At 39.2% G+C, this 25,860-nt stretch overlaps 1 protein-coding gene across 3 annotated transcripts in view; it reads left to right on the top strand.

Annotated features, from left to right (window-relative positions):
* Positions 1-24,866, top strand: part of GADL1 (GAD like acidic amino acid decarboxylase 1) — a 246,357-nt gene extending 221,491 nt beyond the window's left edge. For 2 of the 3 annotated variants that reach the window (XM_085226413.1, XM_085226412.1), the window contains one exon: positions 21,927-24,865. In XM_085226413.1, the coding sequence (XP_085082539.1) occupies positions 21,927-22,100 (174 nt within the window). In that variant the 3' untranslated portion in view covers positions 22,101-24,865. Of the gene's footprint in view, positions 1-21,926 lie in introns of all 3 variants that reach the window. The other variant, XM_010712892.4, reaches the window with a different exon arrangement.
* Positions 24,867-25,860: the final 994 nt, after the last annotated feature.

Below are 25,860 nucleotides of genomic sequence, written 5' to 3'. Positions count from 1 at the left end.
TGAGAGTGTGAGCAAAGAATGAGGCCAAGCAAAAATATTTTCAGCAGTTGCTTAATAGTTAGGTCATGACTCTTCTTGTTTTTGCCCACAGCAAAACAGTATTGTGGAGTGGAAGCCACTACTTCTCAGTCTGTGCCTTAATCAGTACAGTCTCTTCCTCTGCAGGGATGTGGTAACAGGAGGCTCTCTGAATGTATTAAATGTTTTATGAAGGTCCTTGAATATCAGAAGTTGCATATGGGCTGAAGTTTCCTCTAGTTATGAATCTTTCTAGTGTCATTGTCATCATTCTGCCCTGTCAGCTGGTACCTGCTGTAGTTTCTGAGTGAACCAAATGTTTTCTAGCGTTCTGTTGTTTTTGTTGTGTTTTATAAATAACAGCAATGAATTGGCTGTAGTGCAGTAACAGTGATTATGAGATTAATAGCAGTGATTTTTCTGATCTATTTATAGGGAATGAGAGAAGGAAATTATAATTTGAATTCCACCCATATTCAGTGGACCCTCATAGCATGAGATGTTATGTATTCAATGGAAAACTAGATAAGATGACTCTTTGCCCAGTCAGCCAGAAAACAGGATCTGCTTAACTGTACAAGCCTTTATTTTACCTCCAAGGAAAGGTATCCTTCCGCTTTGTTCTGAAACATGGGTGACAATTTCAACACTGACTTAACCTACTTGGGAAACACTTCATTGTATTTGCTATATTGGGCATAAGTGAGATACTTCCATGTTGTGTGAAGTTGCAAAGGGTGCTAGAGTATATGCAGTGTTTCTAGGAAAGAGTGACAAACATACACAGATTACAAATATCTAATCAAAGGATTCCCTAGTGGTTGTTTTGGGATACTGGTGAAACATCTATGGCTTTATACTTCTGCTCATACTGGGCAACTTACGTAGATTTTGTGGAAGAACATCAGTGCATGAAAATGTTGTTGCTTTGTTCCTAGTAGTCCAAAAGATGCATTTTTTTTGAGGAACACCACAGCAGGAGTGCAAGTACTACAGAGGAGGAGGGCATGCTTTGTGCTGAAGAGGAGCAATGAAGCTGTTGTGCTTTCCCAGCCATTCTGCTCTTTGCTGTTTCCTGCCACTTAGCACCAGTTCTTTACCAGTGCAGTGTTTCTGCTCTTACAGTCTGAATGGGCCACATGTGCTGGGAGGGATGTGTTTGGATGGTGGGTGTCCAGAGATCTGTGAAGGATATTGGCTGGCTTTATCTCTTTCACTTTAAAGTACACTTCAACAGAATTGTGCCTGCTAGGCAGGAATGTGTTACCCAACGTTTAACATGGTAAAGCTGCTCATGAATCTTAAGTGAATAAACTATAATTTACATGTTTGCAGCTGTTTTGCATCTAGCCATAAACTTGAAGCCTATGGTCTTGAAGAATGAAAGGACAGAATAAACTACCTGGCTTCCTCTGTATTCACTGGGGCTTTTCTCTGGGGAGCCCAGAGCCTCCTGTTAAAAGCACATCTTCCAGAAGAGCATCTTCTCTTGAACGAAAAATATCAAGGAATAGAGAAACTGCCATTTTCCTTGACATCATCTTTGACTTGTTAAATTGCCTTCCTGTATAGTAAGAGATTTATGGGAAGAGGTGAAAAAAGTTTATTTCTACACTAAAATCGCCTTCCTACCATACTTCTCTATCTTCACATTCACAAACTATCAAGTCACTGTTCTTTCTTTTATTTATAAACTAAATGAATTCACATCTTTTAGTCTTCATTAGTCATTGAATCGCTTCTTTGGCACTCAGTGTCCTTCCAGTTTTTCATTCACAAAAAAAAGAAAAGTGAACATCTGAACTCTGTATTGTTGCCAGTGCCTGAATCTCCAGTACTGCATGTGGAGATAAAACTGTCTCTTAATGCTGATGAACAATCTTCTGTATTTTCCTTTAGGAGCTCAAGCTGATGAGGCTTTGCAAAATATATGTATTACATTGATGAATGCTGAAATGAAAACTTTTCTTGGGGAATAAATGACTATTTCAGTAAAACTCGAGAGTTTGTGAAGACTTCTTTTTTTTTCTTTTTTATTTTTTTTCCCCATTGGATCAGGGAAAAGACCAAAATTCCAGATTAACCAATGGTCCTGGAATCCATGTGAAAATCAACCCTGACTGTTTTAAAGTCATCCAGATAAAAGATCTAATTGCAAATCTTTATTACTTGTTCATTGATTAAGCTTTTTAAAGCTGATCTTGGTCTGATGTAGAGTGAAAATAATTACTGACAACTGTTTCCTGCCAGGAAGGATTCTTGGTTTCTGATATGTGATCTTGAAGCTCACAGGTTGCTGACTTGTACAATTTTTAGTCAGTCCTTTAGGATAGACATCCATTCTGAGCTGAATGTTATTTTTTTTTCTGTAATGCGTAACTTACCATTGGCTAAATGAGAAAGCTGTTGTTAGAGTGTACTTGAGCACAGCAGGTCTCTGCAATGGTCTGTCTACTTCTGTTTTCTTCATTTGTGAGTCTCTCACTCACATATGGTATCAGCTGGCATTTACTGACTTCCAGAAAATTAACAGTGGGGATTAGTATTAAGACTGATCCTGATCTCTGTGGAGCCTCAAAGGCATCTGCATTTGATGAATGTTCTATTTGCTGCATGTGAAGATATGCTAGCTATTCAAATCTTAGCATTACTTTTTTCCTGCTATTTTTCATCTAGATAGTTTTTGTAAGGCTTTCTTATTAATGCTTTGTGTGAGTAAATCACCAAGAAAATTTGTAACATCAGCAAAATTGTGTAGGCAGACTGACCATTAAAATAGTGCTTGGCAGAGACATAAATGTAACTATCCAAAAGGCTAAGTTTCAAATATGTTCGGATCAATTTTAAAGTAACTATATATTCTTACCCTTTAGTTCATTATAAATTTAATTATTTCCTGTATTTTACATTATATTCATCTTGACTTAAACATCCTGATTTCACTCGGTCCATCACATTGCTGCTTCTAACTTTTGTGTGTATTCTAATGTTTGTATTCTGCAATTTCCTTAGTATTCCAAAATGTATTCAAAGATTCAGTCAGCGTTTTAAAAGTTCTTGGTTGTAAAGCCATCCAGGCCTGTAGATCTGAAAATTTGCCCTCCGTAGATGTTTAACATCCCACTGGCTGCTACTGGATTGGAAAGTTCATTGGCTTTGTGATGGGAATCCTTCACCCTGCTCCCTCTCTGTAGAAATGGAAGGTTTATTGAGCACTTCTGTCTTGTCTGCATTTCTAACGATTAGCCATGGCTCCAGCTTCACTCAACCCTAACATCCATACTCTTGTACATAAAATGTTTTTTCTTTCCTTAATCCTGTCAATCAAAGATTTCTTTTCCCTCTGATAAATGTTTTCCTTGTCACATTTATATTGATTGCTATCTGATCCATTTCCCCTTTTCAACTTGTTAAATATTGCTTTGCTAGCCTCACTTTGCCAATGAACCAGGATGGGCTTTTAGATAAAGCTGTCTTCTTTCTTGACTGAAAGATTGCAGCCTTTGGCCATCTAATCTCTTCTAAAGGAGCTTTAAGCTTTCATCTATTTTCTACCTGAAGTTTTTTGGAAATTAAGTCTTTTGGAAAGCCCTTTGTGATGGGGAGCATCCTTTGTCTGCCCTGCATCAGGCTGTAATCAAAGGGAAAGGCTAACATATAGATGGGTGAGACTATCTCTGTGATGTGATGTGTTGAAATGAAGATGTAACGTACTGGGTGTGCTCCATATCTGCTGTTGACTTAGGACAGGATGTGATGCTGTATCTGTATAAAACTGGACTCAGACCTGGGCTGTGCCAATATGTATGGTAATGGGATGTGGCAACTGGGGAACCCATGGAAGGTATAGGAAGTGCTGGGTGTTCATGTATTTTGTGTGCTTTAATAATGCCTGAATTCATTTAACGTCACATCGGTTTTTTACAGAGACCTTGTAAGTTGTGTCTGTGCTTAGGAACCAGGTTTATTTTCATGATCAGTGGTAACTACAAGATACTTAAATTGACCTAGAGGGCTTGTTGCACAAGCTGCTGAAGCACTTTTCAGGAATTGATTTGACATGGTGGTTAGGAGCTGACTGTCGGGCCTGCACTGCTTGTCCAGCTCTGGAAACCAAATATTGGAAGTACATCGTGCTGGATAGGCTGGCTGTGCATGGCTTAAATAGGGCTTAAGCTTCCTGACCTAGCAATGAGCAGCTACACGGGCTTCTGAGGATTGTCTCTGGAGCAGGATTTCCAACACTAAGCCACAGCTAGCAGTGAACGCAGGAGACCATCGGGGGGCACCAGAACAACAGTAATGGGTTTGAACTGCTAGTTAGTGCCCACGCCGCTAGTATCTGTTTGGGCCAGTCAGGAACAAAAAGCAGACGTCTGAGGATGGGAGGAAATTTCTTCCAGTTCTTAAATAAACATAATTTCCGTAGTAGTACTGCCGGTTCGTTTGAAGGCATGAGCAGTTTAAGAATAACCTATACCAAGCATGAATCGTCTCGTGTTCTGGGCAGCAATATCCTTTTCTTTATTTCTTTATTTAACTCTTTGTATAAAAATACATATTGCTTACAAGGTTTAGACTGGAAAGTAGATATTTTGAATAACTGTCACAGAGTAGTGATAAGAAATGAGAATAATAACAAAACAAAATATGAAACTGTGCTTGTAAAGATTCTGTAGTTCTCTCCTTCCTAAGCATCTGAATTGTTCTATGTGAACTCTGAATTCAGGGATGTCCAGGGAGTCAGCATACAGTTTTAGCAATAAATGAGTACTTTTTGTCTTTTTTTTTTTTTTTTTTTCCTTCTAAGTGACAATTCAGCCGATGGTCTGAACTTCAGACATGAAGGGACACACAAAGACATGCCTTCTGGCTAGAGGCTCTATGTGGGTTCTGGCATGGGCAGATATTGTATAATGGTGGCTGTCGGCTACTGGTAAGTCATAACTTACCAGTGTCAAAGAATCTGCCTGATCCTTAGCCTGCCTTTTACTGTGGGAAAAATAATACTTTTCCTTTTAAAAAGAAAAATTTACTTCACTATGCAGATCCTGCTCTTATATCCTGTGATCAACACAGTCACAACTGTACTGTTTAGAACACAGCATCCTTATGCAATATCTGGCTATCATAAGGCAGCTAGGGGCATCTGGAAATTACTGACTTTTCAAGTTCTTTAAGCCTGTCTGAGATCTCTATAAATGATGAAAAGAACTGTTAATCCTGCTGCTGCTTAACTTTAAAGGAGAAAGTATCTTCCCTAAATTTGTGCAGCTCCTTAATTCGTGCACTAGATGGTGATCAAAAGCAACCCACGTTGTTTGCAGTCTTTGCTTCCCTGTCATAGCTGACAGTAGGTAATGAAAGTGCATGAGACTGGCCATTTTTTTTCTGCCAGCTTTTAACTTTTCCTCTGTCCCTGAGTAATTAATTTTTTTTTAATAAAATTCTCTTAAAGATTAGAGTAGGAGTGAAAGTGTTCAGTGGTGCCGCTAAGTTTTAATATTCTATTAAACCTGTGGATTTTGAATTATTTGTTTAATAAACGTATAGGAAGTATCTTTGCTATTGTCATCACCAGATATTCGTAAAATACCCCACAGCTTCCAACTAGATTAATTGCATACGCAATCCAGAAATTCAAATATACCTATTTTCAAAATAGTTGCTATGGACTGCAACCAAGTTTTTGAATGTAGAAATTTAGTGCTAGTGTTTGAAATGAGATAATAATGGGAAAAGAGCATTACTCTGAAAATATGCTTACAGGTTTTTATATAATTAAAAAGGAGAAGGAGAATCCTCCTCTATATTGTCCCCTCCAAAATTATGAAAACTGCTCTGGTATTCCTGTACCTTGGGAATACTTCTGGCTTCAAAGGGAAAGAATGCAAGATGTATTATGCATTATGTAACTGGAGAAAAATGAAATCTGCAGAAGAAAATCAGTCAAAAATGCTCCTTTTACTAAAAAGTTGAAGAGCAATTTTCAGGCATTGGAGTCTGGCAGATAGATTTAGACTGATTAGAGACATGGGGAAGACTACTACAGTATTGTTTAGAGTGATGGTTGATAGTAAGTGCAGTGTTCAAACAGAAGAAAGTACAGCACATAGGCTGCTGTGACCTGTACTTTAGCCATTATAGATCATCAGCATAGTTTAAATAAACAGTTGAAAGGAAGAGGATGTCACATTAAAGCATGTCTTAATAGATGAGTGGGTTGTTTCTTTGTCCTCTGTGAATCTATGCAAAGCAACAAAAGCCTGGCTCATGACTAATGCCTTCAGTAACTTTTGTGCATTCATCCTTTTCCTGAGGCTAAAAGGAGGTGGAATCAGTCCTCTTCTTCTCTAGCTAGTATATGAGGGACGGCTGTGGCAAAAGATACAGTGCTGCTGAGCCACCTTCACTTGTGGGAAGATGGAGGAGATCTATTGGTGCATGGTATATGGCTTAAATTAGCATTGAGAGTCTTCTGTTTTTCTTATTCAGCAGCACATAGATACTCAGTGCTGAGCTCTCATCCCAGGAGATGGATAGAGAAAGTCCTCTTGGGTAATAACCTCAGGGTAAATATGTGCCACTCCTTGCAACTTCTACCAGGCAGGCAGTGAAGACACAGCTGACCAGCTGTTAGGAAGCTGGAGAGCATTTAAAAACTGTCTGCTGAGAGGCAACTGTAGAGTTAAAACAGCAAAAAGAAATTTGGTGCAGCTACAGCATGTTTTACACTAGTGATCCATGTAACAATGAGGAAATGCATAGCAAAGCCAGATTCCAGACAACTGAGTTGATGGTATGATTCATACACTTACTTCTAAATTCAGCAATCAACCCCGTTGTAATGAGAATCATCTGAGGGAAGTAAAATAACAACAGTCTGAAGCCTATGGGAGGGCAGTAGCCTGTGACCATGCTGGATGCAGAAGGGCTGTGTCAGTTGCGCTGCGGCATGTTGGAGAGATGGAGGTTATGCCATGGAGCTTTTTCTTTGGCTTGTGTTCTTGTTTTGTGGGTTTTGGAGGAGTCCTTTGTAAGGCTGACTGTTGTTCTAAATTGGAACAACACAGCTGCATGGATGCACTTGCTTGCATAGAATCATAGAAACATTAAGGTTGGAAAAGACCACTAAGATCATCTAGTCTAACTATCAAATGGAATATATGTATGCAGATAGTCTGTGTGTATGTGAAAACTGGATCTTTGCATGCACGTGCAGCCAGCTTCGTAGCAGAACACCAAAGGGATTTGTACACAATTAACTTGTAAAAACTGGCTCTGAATGAAGGGAAGTAGCATCAGGAGAGCTGAGGCACACCCTTTATATGATATTAGCATGTATTCTTACAACTGTTCTTGGTTAAAGATGATTCTCCCTCCAACAGAATCCAAGTTTCAAGCCTCATGTTGTCTTATGCTGTGTATTTGAAGTTTTTGAGCTCAGAGACCCTAACATACAATAGAATAATGAGGTAAAAGAATATGTGAATTTAATCCTGGTCTGAAGTTCTCCATTTCAACTTTGTGGCAGATGAAGCTCCCTGCTGCATTTAAAAGGCAGAGTTTTCTAATTATCAGTATGTATGTGTGGGACCAATGGGACACTCCTGGGATGAAATGCAAATAAGTTCTTATTTATAGCAAATGATTCAAAGCACATGTGCCTGTAACTTCAGAGAAAATTGTCAACTATCAGCTGTCGAACAGAGAAAAGACTTCAGAGCAGAAGCAATGCAATACAGTGTCAGAAAGTAGCTGGATTGAGGTGCCCTCAGGATCCACAGGGATTCCTCCTTTTCCACCCTATGTGTATGAAACCACTGTGGTCCTCTATCTTCAGTCTATTCTGTTGCTGGTACCTGGATCTGCAAACCTCTCAGTTTGCAGGTCCTTTGAACTCTTATCCTGCTAGTTGGCTTGTCCACCTTGAAGTTCACTAGTGTTTACACATCTATCAGAAGACAAAAATAATATTTTTTAAGAATATAGGATAGACTGTGGTGATCAGGTGCAGGGATCAGCTTGGTGAGTGTACTGATTAACAGTCTTTGTATCGGATGGCCCTGTACATATTTTCCCTCTGTTTCCTCACACTTGTTTCTCCCTAATCCACCCTGACTTCTCCCTGTCCACACATTAGGTCTTCTCACCAAAGCATCCCATAATATGTTTTCTGCAGTCCCAGAATTTTTTTCCCCTCTGTGACCTGTGAGAAGTACTGTATTCTTCTCCTGGCATTCCTGTGAGAATTTGTCATTTATCTCTCTTTGTGGGTTTCACACCTGCAAAGAGGCAAGTGCTCTCCTTTAATAGTCAGAGGAGTACTCAACATGGCATGCTCTGTTTTCATTATCGGGTTACCAGGGCTCTTCTGTCGGTCATAGTTGCTCTGATCCTTGCTGGGTCTTTGTGTTCTCTGTGGTTAGCCTTCCATCTCATCACCTAACACACAGCTACCGTGTCAATAACTGGAGCACAGGGCTTAGCCTGTACTCTGAATATTCTCCCTCTCCTCTGTGACCAGTGCAGCTCCTGGACCTGTCCAGGAAGGTAGATCTTAGATATTTTTGATCTTAAATAAACTGTCTGCATAGGTTTTGTTGTACCATGTTTTAGCTATCTAAAAGCTGTTCCCTGAAGCCCATGGAGTAGGACAGAGGCTTTTCCAAATTGATCCCACATGTCTTAGATGCTTTCTCTAGGATAAATCACTCTTTGGAGGTGCACCTTTTTCTACCTTAAAGACAGAAAGCTAAACAAGTAAGCTAGATGTCCAATGTTCAGATTGCTGAAATGATAGCAGTTGAATCTTACTTTCCACTTTTTACTTTCAGTGCTGTGGTCTGTGTCTCTGGGTAACACTTGATGGATGTACAGTCAGTGCTGGTGCTTCTCGAGTTGTTACTTTCCCTGTGTGAAGTAAGCAACCACCATTTGTACACAGTGCAGGCCTTGATGGAACAATACCACCCAGCATCAGTATTAGCTAATATATGGAGCTGAAATTTATAAATTGTAGACTATATTACTAATGAGTTCATGGCATAAAGATGGAACAACCAGGATTTGGTGTTGTGTAATCCGTCATGTTCACACTAAAGCTGCACAGTCACTGAAGTTGCCAACCCTAGGTGTGCTGTGAATTCATGGAACATTAACTACCAGAGGAGCTCATGTCTCTACTGCAAGTCTCCTGAAGGAAACCACTTTGAGCCAGTGAGTTTGTGTGGGTTCTGCAAGACTGTTTGCAAGGCAAATATGCACTAAAAATATGCCATCCTGCTCACAAAATCATCAGTGTACCTGACTGACATCTAGCTTTGGCATTGGGATGTGGTTAAGATCTTGGTTATTATTTCCTATTTGTGTGCCTCAGTTCCTTCCAGGAATTAAGATAATGATGATAGTATTTCCTTATCTGTGAAATACACTCACATGTGGGGGTGGAAAATAGTAGATCTGCAAAATAAGAGGAATTTTTTCATTTATACATAGAATTATGGCTCTTTTTTTATTTTCACTTTTTTCCTGACAGCAGCTACTTACTGATTTGTTTCCTTGCTTCTCACCTGCCTGGTGGATGGATGTGGCTGTAGAAGTACCAGGTTTCAAGACAAATGAGAAAGTTTAAAAAGTGGTATAGCTCAAATGGAGATTTTGAAATCTTAGCTGTGCTGATCCTAGCTGAAGAATGGAGGGAAAGTCTACAGCAGCATGAAGGAAAAAACAATAAAATGTACTTTAATACAGCCATAGTAGAGAATCAAAAAAAGTATTTCCATCTTCAGGTATTTAGTTTTATTAAAAATTATTTGATTAAATTATCAAAAGTGTAGTAATTATGACCCGTGCAATACTAATGACTATTGGCAATAAGACTTGTGAGGACATGTGATCTAATTAGCTTTAATGAGATGGATTTAATAATACTTTAGATTAACATCTGTTAGAACTAAGTATCAAGATTTATTGTTCTCTGAATAAATATTGACCTCTTGCTCTCAGGTCAATAAATCTTAAGCTTGCCTGTACTTAAATGACTATTTACTTACGTTAGCACTCTTTTGTTTCCTGCCACCAACTTCAGTATGAGGATAGGAGACCTGCACTTCCTTTCTGCTGCGTCAAACACTTCTTAGAAAAAGTTGCAAGAAAGCCCTGAATTTGTAAAGAGGAGAGAAAAAGAGTTGGAGTCTATATCCTTAATCCTTTCTTCACATAAAACTGCTATTCTTAATTCTTGCTTGATAAATAGAAATTTTTGAAATGACCGGAAAAAATCCATGGTAATGCCACAGAAAAATCACGTTGTTCACATCATCTGCTCAGTTAAGCAGTCTTTGTATTTTGTGTAATGCTGTGAGTAGTTGTTCTTGATGTGTACTGAGGCACAAAATTTTCATTTTTACTTCAGATTTCATTTTGTACTTCAGATATTTAAGCATATTAGATTCCTTTCTAGCTGTAAGCATCTCAAGAGAATTGAGATGGAACATTTTTCATGCCTATAGGGTAGGAACTTGATAATCTCTAAAGGGATCACTGTGGTCAGAAATATCTACAAGTCTTACAAAATTTCTTGTAACGAAGAAGAGTTCCTCTAAAAACAGCAGAAAAGTATTGAGGCTGATATCCATTCAGTAGAATATTTAGGCCTTCCTTTCAAATTTAATAGAGTTCTAAGGAACTGTGCGATAGTCTTAACTCTACTCCAGGTGAAGTCAGATATAAAACTCCCAGTTATCTTTGGTGGCAGGCTTCTGTAGGTGAATGCTGATTAATATAGAGAATCTTTTCCTCAGCCACCAAAGAACCAAAGACTTTATAAATTATGTAGAAAGATTATTTGTATTTATTGAATTCTGTGGATCTGTTTCAATAAAGAAACTGAGATCCAGTAGACTTTAGTGGATGAATTTTTTACAGTAGATCATAACTGCTTAAGATCAAAAGATTGTTCTTGCATGTACATTCTCTCTTGTAAAAATAGGTACGCTGTGCAGGAGCCTAGCAAGAAATGTGTAAATCTTTCACATTTTTACACTGTGCTGTTCTTCTGTTTCAAATTGGAGTACTTTTACCTTTTTGGTGTGATTTAGAGATTGCTTTGGCACTGGAGGAAATTGTGGCATTTGCCATGGTCAATAGGCCAGGCTGAATGCTGAGCCGTAGCTATAGGAATATAGAGTAGGTGCAATGCTAACAGATTTTTTTTTATTTCATATGTTCCTTTTTGAGGTAAGTATATTGCTACAAATCTCTGCAGGACAGATGGTAAATGTTGAGCCCAGTGTGCCTTTCCCCCACCAATTGCCTTCAAGTTTTCTAAGCATCAGATGGTTGACCTCAGCAGACTCAAAAGGTGAGCCCATGTGAGTCTAATGAGATTTTGCACTTGGGCCAGAGGAATCCCAGGCATACATACAGACTGGGAGGAGTAATCCTTGAAAGTAGCCCTGCAGAGAAGGACCTGGGAGTCCTGGGTGGATGAAAAACATAATGTGAACCTTCAGTGTGCTCTTGCAGCTCAGAAAGCAAATGGTCTCCTGGGCTCCATCAGAAGAGGGGTGGCCAGCAGGGATGGGGAGGTGGTTGTCCCTCTCTATTCTGCCCTCGCGAGGCCCCATATGGAGTACTGTGTCCAGGTCTGGAGCCCCCAGTGCAAGAAAAACAGGTGATCAGGTGTAACATATCTTCTTTTAATCATAATCGTGTATACTTTGTTTTTTTAACTGCAAAAAATGGTGGATGCAAACTATTATTTTCCCTTCACTTTGCACCTGTTGAGACTGCTAGAAAATTTGCAGATTCTGAAATCCTGTGGATCCTGTTTTATTCTTTCAGTTCCCTGATTGTCTGTACATTTAGGCACAAATATTTGTAATGTATGTTGTATTTCACTTGTGAAAAAGAAAAAAGAAAATCTGCTTACTGGGGATGAGGAGAGGAGGAAAGTTGAGCTGGAATGAACATGGGGGAAGTGATGACCTTAGTAAGATTCCATCTGGAAAGGTTTGGTGGCCTTTATTACATGTCAAGATTAGGCTTTAAATTAATCAGTTTCAGGCAGACAAAACAGTTATAATAAATAGCAGTTATTCATCCCATGTTTCACTGGACAGAGGGGGAAAGGTATCGTTTTCTTTGTTACATTATATGGTCAAATGAGATAGCAGCCTTGCTTTTGTGGTAGCAGTCTGGGTTATGGCAGAATACTCCTGCCTATCCCTCTTTAGAAATGGGTAAAGAATATGTGCAAAGGTTCATTACTGTTCTTCAGTATGTACGGTAATGCAAATTCATAAAAATGCTACTTTATGCCAGAACCTGACCTGTGTAAGAAGAAAATAAGGTGTTAACAGCTGGGAATCATTCTAACATTCTGCAGTTGACATTCGTTCTTCTACACCAGGAATGTGTTGAGCTTTTGAATTTGTCACCAAATAATGTAATCTTCCTTGTTTAAAGTGCTCCTCCCAGCCCCAGACATTCTTACTGCACTGTCATCCTTTCTCCCAGTGGAGAAGAAGAACAGAAGCTCATCCCTATGCATACAAACTAAAAAGGATATTTTTCTGTTAGTTGTTCTTGCTTTCAAGATGACAAGCTGCCCTTTCATCTGCAAGGAGAAGGGAGATCTTGTCTTTGACAGGGTTGAAAGAATGGAAAATCTAGTCACTAAAATGGGAACTTGAAGTGCTGCACGGAAGAACGTTATGTACACTGTGAAAACATTTAAAACAATTGCTTTTATAAAACTAGTAACACTCGAGTCTCTTGCTGCTCTTTAAACAATCAGGATACACATGCCTTTCATGGTTTCTCAGTAGTTAGACTTTCCACAGGGCTTGCTAATAAAACTTTGCTAAAGCAACACAGAAATGTGAGAAATTATAGGGAATGTAATTAATAATAATAAAGAATCATTTGAATTGTCTTGGAAAGATGCATGTACTTAGATGCACGTGCACCTGGAAAATAGCGATGTTGCCCAACATAAGTTTTAGCTAAAAGTGAAAACATACACAAACATGTCCAAGCACTGATTTGCGGGTTCTGTTGATTCTGCCTCCTTCCTAGAAGCAAATACCCTTAGTGTAAAAGCCGTAAGCTGAAGGCAATTTTTTGTTGCATAAATAACCAGCTAAAGAAGTCATTCAAGGCAATCAAAATCTGAATCCAACCTGCCATCTCCTATTAGTCAGGTCATTTGAAGTGATTTGTGGTGTTCATTAATGGATCTTCTGGCAAAAAGTGACTGGACAGAAGATTATATTCAGTATAGCGTAGACATGCTGCACAGCCCTGAGTTGAAAGTGCATGAAAAATGTCTGTATCAGGGCAAAAATATAGCAGCATCTGGTCTCCTTTGATATGTTAGTTGTTCTGAAGAATGTGGAAGTGGTTACTGTTATTTTGACAAATGCCTTTATTTCTCCTTTTGTTGCATGGTGTGGCACAAGGGGAACACTGGCGCAATAGCATACAGCAATAATTTATTAGTGGTTTAGGGATGTGGGCCCAGAACAAATTCTAGACAAAAGAAAAACATGTTTGGGTTTTACAGAGCGCCTTGGCTACAGGAACAAAGCTGTGATTGGGTGTGCAAATATTTGGTATTTCGATTGTCCCAGTTGGGGTGACAGCTGACAAATCGTCTGAGTTTGTTTTTAATTATCACCAAAAGGGAAAAAAAGCCCATTGTTTTAAAGCCAGGCACTGATTTTGAAGCACAAGGCAAGAGAAGATATTTAACAGTGGAAGATATACTTTCTCAATGTTCTAGTATGTTGAAAGCACTGTTACTTCCAAATATTTATAGTATTTAGCTAGTTTTGTGATTACAGCCGACCAGAGCGTTGTGTTGACTTGTATTGCATCCAATTACTGATGCTAAAATATCAGCCACAGTTCTCACTTCATGCTAACTGATATCACTGATAACAACATTATTTTCTGCACTCACTGGAAAAGGAGGTGGATGTGCTGTGACAGATGTTTGTGAGACCCGTTTGGCACAAAAATAATCAAATAAATATCATAGCAGTGTACAGAGCACCCATGAGGTATCAGGGTGAATTACAATAGATATGTAAACACAGAGAGGCTTTACTGCCCTAAAGAGTCATAGGCTCCTTGTGAAGGGAAGAAGCATGTCACCCAAAAGAGATTGATTCATTTGTTTGGGACAACCCAAACATTCTCTGGCTGGGTTAAGGACCAATCCTATTTGTTGAGTCTATCCAGTTCTACAACTACTTTGCTATCCTTCGAGCCAGATAAGACGGACACATTGTAAAGACACATTGAAATTAGTAGGCAATATATACAGGTCTAAAATTGTGTCCAAGTACTTAAATGGGTTGGATTTTTGTTTACTTTTTGTTGCAATTGCTGTACCATAGTTGTTTAGTTATGAATTTGCATGAGTCTGAATTTGTCGTTTCTTGCAAAGCTTAACTTGTCAGACTTTGAATAGCCAACAGGTCACCTTTTAAGTAAAAACCCATGAACTTCCAAATACAAATTTGCTTCTTCTAGGGTAGTCAGAATGAATTTTTGTGGTCAGATGGGAGAGACTGTTCTGTATAAAGTTGTCTTCTATTGCAAGAAATAATTGAGGCAAGAACATAAAATGTGGTTTCCATTTATGTGAAATCATGAGAATGTGATCTTTCCATTTTGTACAAAAGGCAATGGTGTTGTTTTGTTTTGTTTTTTGTCTTCTAGCTACATCTCTTCTGCCAATTTCTAGTGTAGCATTCGGTACCTCTGAAAGTTTCATAAAGGCTGTATTTGAGCAAAAGAAATAGTTTGATCTGCTAATACACTGCTATCCTTCCAACAATGTCTAGCCTGCTTTCGTGGATCCCTAGGAAGGTTATTGATTTACTGCAAGTGTAGTTTTCTCTAGTAAAGGCTTTCTGCAAACTGCCACCTGGAAAAGGAAGGAAGAAATTTTGCTAATTGCATTCTGCTTTCATTTCTGTGGCAATTTTGAAATGATTTCAGAAGGAGTAGAATGGTATGTGACTGTGAGTTACTGCTGCCAGGAGCTGGAGGAGCTCTTCAGTATTGTGTTGGATGGGTGCGTGGTGAACTGGGAGCTCTCAGAAAAATGCTGCTGATAAAATTTACCATTATTAACACTAGTTTTCAAAGATAGATTCTGGCTTTGCGGTACTTGCTAGGCTAGCAAGATCAGAGTCAACCATACTGCTTAAAGCGATTCACATGCACTTCCCAGCCAATTTTTGCTGACAAAACATGCAGTCCCACAAAATTCCTTGTACTTTCTGTCTTTTCTAGGGGCAAAAATTCTACAGATGTTTTATTTAAGCAGTGTCAGCACTTTTGACTCTACGTATTTATGGCTGTGTAAATAATGGATTTTTTGGTTTGGCTATTGAACTAAGAAATTGAAAGGAATTTTTGTTTTTAGTTAACCAAAAATAATTTTTTTGTTTTCAGATGTACTAAAATGAAGCAATTTGCTTGGTTTAAGTTTCCTCAGTTCTTTTATACTCCCTGCAATAAAAATGGTTCAATTTTCCATTGAAAACATGGTTTTGAAACAACTGTTCCAAATACTTTAGTTTTTAAAATTCAGAAAACTTTACACTTTTCTGGTTTCTCCATTTTTCTGGTTAATGCTATGTTTTCAGTTGTACTAACTGTCAAATGTATGTTTTTCTCCTTCAGGCAATGTCTTTTTGTAAACTCATTGCTTAGTAGATTACTTTTTTTTTTTTTTTTTAAGCCAACACTGAGGACAGTACAAAATTTTAAAGATACTGCCCATGCTTTGGAAAAGCTGTTGTGTTATGTCAGCAGCTGAAATGAGTAGACCAATATGGTCGGAGTCTGAGAGAGTTACAGCAGTGTGGGTAGCATTCAGGTAGCAGAAGTACAGTTCTAGAAGCATAGAAAATCATTTGTGAGGGGACAATTTGAAAATACTGGATTAGATGTAAAAAAAAGATCCATTACTGATTAAGGGAATGCATTGAGAAAGAAATTCATATCCAAGGTAGGACATATCTTTCTTGCCTTTCAAGGTATCTATTAACCGCGGCTGCCAGAGACAGCCCTAGAGCACGAGAATAAGAAGCTAATAAAAACCAGTCAGTTTCCTTGCTTTAGTTAAGAAAGATGAACAAGGTAGCCTAACTGTTGGGAAATTCTTGTCCTCCCTAGGACAACTTATTTGGCTATCCATACCCAGTAGCACTAGCACAGGTGGTGTTGGGAACCCAGTGGATTTAACTCGTGAACAGAGGATGTTCATTACATCTTCTTTTGTTCTTCTTTTGAACTGAATGTAGGAATTAAACTATATGCTTGTAATAGGGGGCTGTATAGTTTAGAAGTTAATGAGATCGTGTGGTTTTAACAAAGCTAAGCATCTGTGGGCTTTTTCTTTGTTGCTGTTTTTCTTTTTAATTTTGAATGAACTTCTACAAGTCAGTTCTAAACATCCACTGTTCAACGTGAGACAGCTTATAGTGAATGACATCAAAGGCCTTATACTGTGACAGGAGTGCTGGGGCAAAAATATCATCTATTCAACAGAACTGCTCTGGAGAGTTTACTTTGCACATTAAATCCATGTGGTAGGAAATTATCATAGCTTAAGAACCATGTTTACATGACATGGTGAGAATGGGTTTGGAGGCCTTGCTACCTGCAGAAGAATAAATGATCTCAAATAGGGATTTCATCAAATACTCTGAAAGGATTTTAAGCATCCAGACTTGGGAACTAACTCTTGGAGACACTAGGCTTATGTTTTTCCTGCTGAGAAAGTGCTCAGCCCTGTTGATGAATCAGTCCTTGATAGCTGCTGAAGCATGACTGTGGCCTGAACTTGGTGGGAATTCTTTGAGTGTTGGAGAGACACGCATTAATTACCTCTGAGGAGTCAATTGTGGGTAGCATAGAAGCTTTTAAGGCATCACCCTGTAGTACAGTTGCACAGAACTGCTCTTCTCAAGGATGCTTGAGATGCAGAGATATTGCTTTTCCCATCTTCCTGGTACGTGTGGATACTCCAGCTGCAGTGTCCATGCTGGCCCTTGCTGTTCATCACGCTGCCCTGTGTGTGTGTGTGTGTGTGTGTGTGTGTGTGTGTGTGTGTGTAAGCTGGGAAGGAACATTGGCACCTTCCACATGAGTGTATGTATGGGTCAGCTGCAGTCTGGATTCTTGATAGGAACAGCTTAAATTTAGGCTAAAATTTTCTGGTGTTTATGGTTCAGTTGAGTGCTGGCAGGGAGTAGGGGAAGAGATTACCCCGTCATGCAGGTAAACAGAGAAGGATCCAAACTACTCTGTCCTTGTTGCTATAGCTCATAAAACCTCTGCTATAAAAAGGAGGAATCCAAGCAGCATGAGATTAAACCCCCTGTGCAGGTCTGCAGAGGGAGGCCATGATGCACAGGTCCATCCTGTGGGTCTCCAGTTGTAGCAGCCCTGCTGGAGGAGGACCTTCTGCTCACTGTGCTTCCTCCCCACCTTTCTGGCATGTCTGGTAGCTAAAGCACCACTGAAGTGATCTTTTTAAATAGTAATCTCCCGGGTGAGGAGAACAAAGGAGAGAAGAGAATTTAAGTTTTAGGATACATTACACTTAAAATTCTGAGATTGTTCCAGTGACAGGCAACATAAAGAATTAGGTTTACAATTTGAAGTAAGTTTCGTTGCAAAAATAATTGGACTGGTGAAGCAATCTTGCTCTCACTAAATTGCTTTCTTAGGAATCTATCCTGAGTGGGGCTGTGCAGCTCTTTCTGATATTTGAACATCCTCAATTCTCATTGACTTCAGTGGGAATTGAACTCATTGAACTCCTCACTAGGTAATTAGTTCCATATAGGTCTGATTTTTCTGCAGCAAATCAGTAGCTGCCTTTACTTTCACTTAGCAGTCAGACCCAGTGCTCCTCAAGTCCCAGCCTTAGCATCTATGCATCATTTAATGACTCTTGTGAAACACATACTTAAGCATTCGTGCTTATATTCTGTTGCTTACTGCTTACTGTGGACAGGATTCACAATAGTTTTGTTACAGTGACTGCATCACATTACCAAGTAGATGGATGCAAAATACTTGATGGAAAACCTTTCCAAAAATAACCCTGCAAGATAGTTTTTAGATTAGTTTAGGTTTGCTTTCTTTTTAAGTAGGATGAGTTTGTTTTGCCTTCAGAAAGGGTAGGATGCACTTCAAAACAAATATTAAGAGGACAACTTCATTCATGTGGAGAGTGAATGACATAATGACTAAGATAATTAAAATGAGATTTTTTACCTTTCCTCTCCATGAGAGGCGATCTACTGAAATGCAGTATATTTACAGCCCCTGATATTGCTGGAGCTCTAAATGTTTTTGCTTTCATGGTCTCCATTTGTGCTACTGTACATTTGGGGATGATGATGTAAGCACTGGGTGTTGAGATGAAGAGAATCAATAGGATGATACAAAAGATGAAATAACTCTGATGGAACATCAATAAAGGCTAAAAGTTGCCATAGGGATTTGAATCTTAAAGAAGAGCTTGAGAAAATATATTAAGAATTCACTTTTCCCTTTGCACTTGTACTGCCTTTATTCCATGACTAGAAGTCACATGGGGTTCTTGTCAAGGGCAGGGATAAAGGAGGTTTTTTTTCTTTTCTGTGTCAGTATGGTGCTCAGTGTGATACCTGCTGGGCATGATGTCTTCTGAGTACTGTCACTGTGCCACTGTTACCTCAGCCCACAGCTGGTGTGAATAAGAATGGAAGAGTAGAGCTTTTAGTTACCTCATGTACTGTTAGGGGGTTCTACACACACAAACTGCAGGAGAAGTAGAACTTCTATTGTTGCTAAGTTATTCAGTGTTTAAGAGAATGCGTGTCGCAGACCTGCATGCTGGTGTGCATAGCCCGGGCATTCCCAACCAAGAGTCTTTCCTTTTGACTTAACCAACTGGCAAGTTGTACAAACTGATGCAAGTTGTGCAAAAACAATTGCAGAACCCATTTTTTGCCACTGTACAGTGATGTATTCAGTGATTTGGTGGGGTGCAGTTTGGAATATTTGATCTGAAATGGAAAGGAGTGTTTAGCAAGTAGCATACTTGCTGCAGACAAAAAGGTCTGTCTCATGCAAAATAACTACCATCTCTATCCAAGCAGAACTGCAGCGTTGTTGTTGTTGAGGATTATTGTTTTTTTGCTTGTTTGTTTGTGTTTTGGGTTTGTTTTTTGCTTGAGCATAGACTAAATGAGGTTAATCTGATGTGATTCTTTTCAATAAATCCAAGTGCAAGGTCTCACACTTGGGTTGAGGTAACCTCCCTTACCAACACAAACTGGGGGATGAAATGATGAAGTGCAGCCTGCCAAAAAGAACCTGGGGGTACTGGTGGATGACAAGCTGGACATGAGCCAGCAGTGTGCCCTCGCAGCCCAGAAAGCCAAACTATCCTGGGCTGCATCAAAAGAAGTGTGACCAGCAGGGTGAGGGAGGTGATCCTGCCCCTCTGCTCTATGCTGGTGAGGCCTCACCTAGAGTACTGCATCCAGATGAGGAGTCCTCAGTACAGGAGAGACATGGAGCTGTTGGAGAGTGTCCAGAGGGCCACAAAAATGGTCCGAGGGGTGAAACACCTCCCCTACAAGAACAGGCTGAGAGAGCTGGAACTGTTCAGCCTGGAGAAGAGGAGACTTCAAAATGACCTGAGAGCAGTCTTTCATTATCAGAAGGGGGGCTGTAAGAAAGAAGGGGACAGACTCTTTAGCAGTGACTGTTGTGATAGGTTAAAGATTTCAAGGTTAAAGAGAGTATGTTTGGGTTAGATATAAGGAAAAAGGCTTTTACAGTGAGGGTGGTGAGGCACAGGCACAGGTTGCCCAGAGAGGTGGTGTATGCCCTGTCCTTGGACACATTCAAGGTCAGACTGGACTGGATTCTGAGCAACTTGATCTAGCTGTAGGAGTCCCTGTTTATTGCAGGAGAGTTGGGCTAGATGACCTTTAAATGTCCCTTGCAGCTCTAAGGATTTTATGATTCTGTGATTCTGAGCTGCAAAACAAGAAAACAGAAGAGTCCTTGAATCATTTTCCAGGTAGACAGAAATCCAGGTGGGAGATGGTTTTCTTTCCATGGCACATGGATAAATTTGATGAATTCTATTTCGAAATGATGCACATGTTGCAGATATACAGTAGAATTGTGATTTTATTGCTAGCTTTCACTAGGGTCTTTATGCAGAAGGCAAACCCAGAGCCCCACATTAGGTTGTACAGCGGAGGTGCTATTGGATGTGAGTGAAGGTATCACAGTATGCATCTTAATGTTTCTGCTGTAATGCTGAATCTTTCTGTTCTCATTGTTATCTTCCTGTTTCCCAAATGTTTATCAGAACTGCTTTCATAAACTACTTAATTTTTGCTTGCAGCACTGTGCAAAAAAAACAAACTTCTGGTTGCAGATTGCATTCTGAAAGGGTATTCATTGCTCTCAGGTGCATAATTCATACTGATGCCACACTGTAGATTTTAATTAGAGTTCCTAACTCCATCACTCTCAGGGTTTGAAACGAACACTAAATAAAATACGTAGCTTTGTCACAAAGATAAAGTTAATTCAGAGAGGTAAATTAAGTTAGAACCATGAACATTCCCCCTCTGAATTCAATATGCATTTTGAAACAGTGATAATATAGACATACCATTCAGCAAATATGGAAATTTGGGCTGTTAGTATAGAAAACTGGAGGTGTTTCTATCTAAGCAAACTGTATGGGAGCTGCTCACTAAGACATGCCATGTAAAAACAGAGCTATTAAGGCATGGTTGGCACCATCATTTTTCTTTTGCAGATCTGGTGGTATTTTCCAGCACTAACTTTTAGAGCTGAGATGAATTAATGCAGAAGCCAAGGTTAGGTCCTATACTTATTTGCTTAGTTCAAAGTCAAACTGTCACAAAAGGATGCAAAGGAATAAACTGTTCTGAAATGCATTAGTGTTATTAGTAATATATTAAAATTCAGCACATTTTTAAAACTATTACTTGTGTCAATTCTGTCTTCCAAGGAATAGAGTAGTTAATCAAGCAATGCATTTAAGTTTATGACTTATTTCAAGCATGAGAACACAGAAGAACTACTCACATGCTTAAAGTTAAGCACAAGATTAATTGGACAAGGTTAATAGCCCTGCTGGGATGAGATCAAGTACTGAACTATAAGGACTTGACTCTTCCAATCTTCCTTATAGTTTGTTCTATTCTGAGACACCTATTTCGTCCCATTGCATACAAGAGTGGTGTAGCCAAATGTTACCTACATTGTAAATCTAAAGATGAAACCTTAGCCTTTGGGATCAGGACTTCTTCCTTAATAGTGCATTGCTCTGAACTTCTCTGGCAGCTCAAGGTTCACATGAATTTAATGGAGAGCGTCCTCTAGAGAGAGCTGCTTTGCAGGTGTGGCAGCTAAAGGGCCCAGTAGTGAAAGTAGTCAGGCTTAGACTGGTTAGCACAAGGAGATGAAGTGTACCCTTAACCAACTGCAGCTGATGTTCTGAGTTAAGCCTTTTCTCTGAATCAAGGGCCTATGGACCTTAACCTGAGCTTTCCCACGTGGCAGATGAATGCCACAAGCAGTAGGCTTTTGAAGGGTTTAGATCTTGCTTTGGTTCTCCCTGGAGTCCCAGAACTTAAGGGTTTCAGTGAACAATCTGCCTCTAAGTCTTAAGGTTTGAACTGTAATATTTCTTGGGGCAGGCAGCTGGGAGGCAGCCACGGGGTGCAAAACTCAGGCGCTTCAAAAAAGCTTCTTAAGGCACAAAACAGTTCCTGTACAGATCTGCTGTATTCCTGAGGGTAACAGCAACATTTTTGTTTCTCTGTTTTCAGGTTGCTCCTGTAGTTAAAGAAAGGATGATGAAGAAGGGCAGCATGATGCTTGGGTACCAGCCTAACCAAGGCAAAGTCAACTTCTTCCGCCAGGTGGTGATCAGCCCGCAAGTGAGTCGAGAGGACATGGACTTCTTGCTGGATGAGATAGAACTGCTTGCCAAGGACTTGTAGCTGTAGCTCTACAGCACCGAGCACTGCTTGTGTGTGATAATTATGGAGACAGAATGGCAGCAGTGCTCTGGTGCTATTTTGTGAAAGGTAGTAAAAAGCTTGACGTATAGTTTGGAAACTATCATTTAACATTGTGACGTTCAGAGTTTTGCAGGTAGAATTCCCCTCCACGGGAAGGTATTTGCTGATGGGAGTTGGGACAGGGCAGTGCCTGCAGCACCACAGCCATTCTGGGAAGTGTTTCCTGGAGCAGGGAGCACTTCTGAAAATGGTGTCTTTATCCCAGAGAGGGCTGCTATTCATGGGATGCCTGCATAGCTCGGACTGATTGCTTATATAGGCAGGCAATACTCCTCTGAAGTTACTGCTAGTAGCAAATTTAGCTCAGTGAGCTTTAAAAAGCTCATTAGTACTCTTTCTACTTTGTCAATATTTTAGTTTGGGATGAGTTTAAGAGTAGAGACCTGGCTGATATTTACACTGATAAGACTGGAAATTGTGAACTTAAATGAAGAGTTCCTCAAGGTTTATAATTAGGTGAATTGCCCAGATTTCCCACTGTGAGCACTACTACAGGCAGTAGAACAAGGGCCTGGTGAGACTGTGCTGTCACCATCCTTGGGGTTTGCAGGACCTGGCTGGACAAAGCCCCAAGAAGTCAACACTGACCTTGCTTTGAGACAGTAGAAATAGATGACTTCTTAAGGTCCCTTCCAACGTAAACGACTTGTGATTCTGTGGAATCAAATGATTGAGCCTGATTACTGTTTGGCAACATTGCCTACACTGCAATAGCAGTGCTGAGAATATTGGAAGTGTCTTAGAAATTCTTACCTCTTCGGTAACAAGAGTTAGTTATAATTTCTGAAATATATTTAAAGCATAAATATTTATTTAATGGATTTAGATGCACTTTAAAATTATAACAGATGAGAAAAGTATATTTACCTGAAAGATATGTATTTTTAAACATGGAAACTATATGTTAAAAATGTAGAAAAGTGACAGTTTTCACTGTCAGTCTGTATTTGCCTATATTAGATTTGAGATGACTTGATTTTATGTTATCAGTGTATAATTTATACTTTGGCACTGAAATCAACATGGAGGTGATCAGTGATAGCCTACCTGACTTTATGATGGGAGCCATCCGAGTATCTTTTGTTAATCTTATGTTGCAAAGTTAAGTTCTAAACTTTGTGTTAAGAATTATAGTATCCTTTTGATTTGTTGTCATTCTAGATATAAAAGGGGCAGCTTTGTAAAGCTAGAGATGTATTTCTTGGAGTGAATTTCTTGTAGCAGGCTAATGAGAATAACATCTTTCATCATCTGATTGACACCTACTTACCTTATTGTTTTGATGTTTGTTCCTTATTTTGTATTTAAGGTAGCACTGACCAATGCAAATCGTTCTGCTGTAATGTGTTGATGAAAGTTGTCTTTAAACACAATGCTTTTATATTTTCATTTCTCACGTTATGCTAGGATCCAACATCACGTGACATTCCTACTTCCCACCTCCAGGATGATGGTATGGAAAGTTTAGCAGGGTCATGATAACCTAGGAGGTCACACTGTCAGAGCAGTAGATAGAAGGAGGAGTCAAATCTGCAGAACTTGACAGATGTCTTCAACGGTGTCCTGGAAGTGATTATTCTGTTGCTATTACAGCGAGTCACTGGATATTAAGCTGAACTCCACATTGATATTAACATAAAAATAAATGGCACAACATGGCCTCTTGATTCTGCACTGTAATAATTGCAGAATACTTTATCATTTACTATCTAGTGCTTCTGGGTATACCAGTTATTATGGTTTTGTAAAGTACATAACTAAATTCAGGGCTCTCAAAGTTTATTTAGCCTCTCAGCCACTCTGGGTGGAGTGCAGAGCATGGCAAGGGCTGCTGAATGGATGCGATGACTTCGCTGTTGCTTCTGAAGGTAGATAGGACTGTTAACCCTCCACTTTTTCTTTTTTGTCCTTAAAGGGAAAGACAGAATACTGTCAGGATTCTTTTATTGTTATCCAGAGTCTTGGTGAGTACTTAATTTTTGACTCAGAGGAAGCATGTCACTTGCCATCAACTAAGAATTTGACCTGGTGTTTTGTGACACCACTACAGTCAAAAAGGTGTTGTTTCTTTCCATGTTAGCACATTCTTCTGTTTCCAGGTATTGTGGGACTTCTGTCACATGTTGGGCTGAAGTAGCAGTTTCTCCTGTATCAGTAGTGGCTCTAGTCTTTTTTTAAATGAGGGGAAAATTGAACTTTTTCAATGTTTGCAGAAAGCATGTCTCAGATCAACATGTGCACTGATGTTTTCAAAGGTATGGTTTAACCTTTCAGTGTGATGTGAGTGCCTTATCTGATGTCTATATATCTTCTCTTGTTTCTGACCCCTCATCACGTCAATTGTGCGCAATATAGTGGTCTCATTTCAGGACTAATGTAATTTTTTTCATAGTTGCTTATTTAGGATTGGTATGTACGAAACGGCTATTTTGTAGCTGGTGATTTTAATAAAAAGTGAAGTAAATGACACCCATATAAATGTAGGCTGGTTTGTAATTTCTCAATCTAAAACTGCAGAGATATGTATAAGAGAGGTACCAATGAGCTCTCCAGATGGAGAAACAGCAAGCTGCCTGCACAGCTTTAGAATGTGAAACCTAGCTTAACCATGCTTCAGGATGTGGTTTATCTGTGTGCTGTGCCCTTATCATTTTTAATAAACATCTTGGATGAAAATGTGTCACCATTTATCTTGCTCTCGCTTTCAAATGCAGAAGCTAAATTATTTTTGCAGAAATGGCATCTTTTTTTTTTTTTTTTTTTTTTTTTTAAACTATATGGGACTGGCCCATGAGCTCCCTCCCACTCTTACTTACTGAGCTACATCTCTCAGGATGCTAAGCCAATTGTGAAAGTAGTGGAGTACAGGTATAAATCAGTGTAGAAACAGATCCACTGGCTGATTCGTTTTCTTTTTAATTTTCTGTGTCTACTTTTAATAATCTTTTTTCAATAAAGAGCTTTAGGAAAGAAAGTAAATACTTAGCAGGGATGCTGAGGTAGTTATTGCTGTCAGTTATATGGATGCATCTTCTGAGAACTTTGGGCATTTTGTGCTGGATCCATGTGCAACGTCACTCACAAATCATTGTGCCTAAAGCTAGCAGTCTTGCTCTCAGGACTTTTAATACAATTTCCTGTGAAAGATTAATAGAGATTAATAATCAATAGAGTCTGCTTTGTATGATTTAATGCTTCTGACTCCCACTGATTTAACTGGAAACCCTTGCTGGATTGGGATGTTTCATTTCAGTAATTCGTCACTCAGAACATCTCAGTTTATCTACTCAAGGCCCGTGTTGAAGATCAGGTTTATCTGTGTGTCTGTAAAAATGAATTGGAATGTATTTTCATTTGTATCATCAATGATGTATTAAGATGCTTTCCAAATAACATTTGACCCTTAAGGGGCAAGAGATATCTTTTTAAGAAAAGCATAGAAAAAGAAGAGAGTTGCATTCGTAGAACGCCATGTAAGAGTTTGCAAAAACCCCTGTTATGTGTCCAAGATTTCCTCGTACACAAAGATCTCAGCATTCAATCATGCTCAAATTATTTTTATTTTTAAATCCTTGGGTAGCATGATCAGACTTAAAAAAACGAACAAAAAACCCAGCAAAAACAAAAAGTGTGATTTTAATGCCCAGTTTTCAACTGATCCAAATCTGCATGGCCTTTC

The sequence above is a fragment of the Meleagris gallopavo genome, chromosome 6 (assembly GCF_905368555.1).
Source record: "Meleagris gallopavo chromosome 6, MGAL_WU_HG_1.1, whole genome shotgun sequence".
Lineage (NCBI taxonomy): Eukaryota > Metazoa > Chordata > Aves > Galliformes > Phasianidae > Meleagris > Meleagris gallopavo.
The sequence above is the reverse complement of the archived record's forward strand: the minus strand, read 5'-3'. Positions and strand labels throughout refer to the sequence as shown.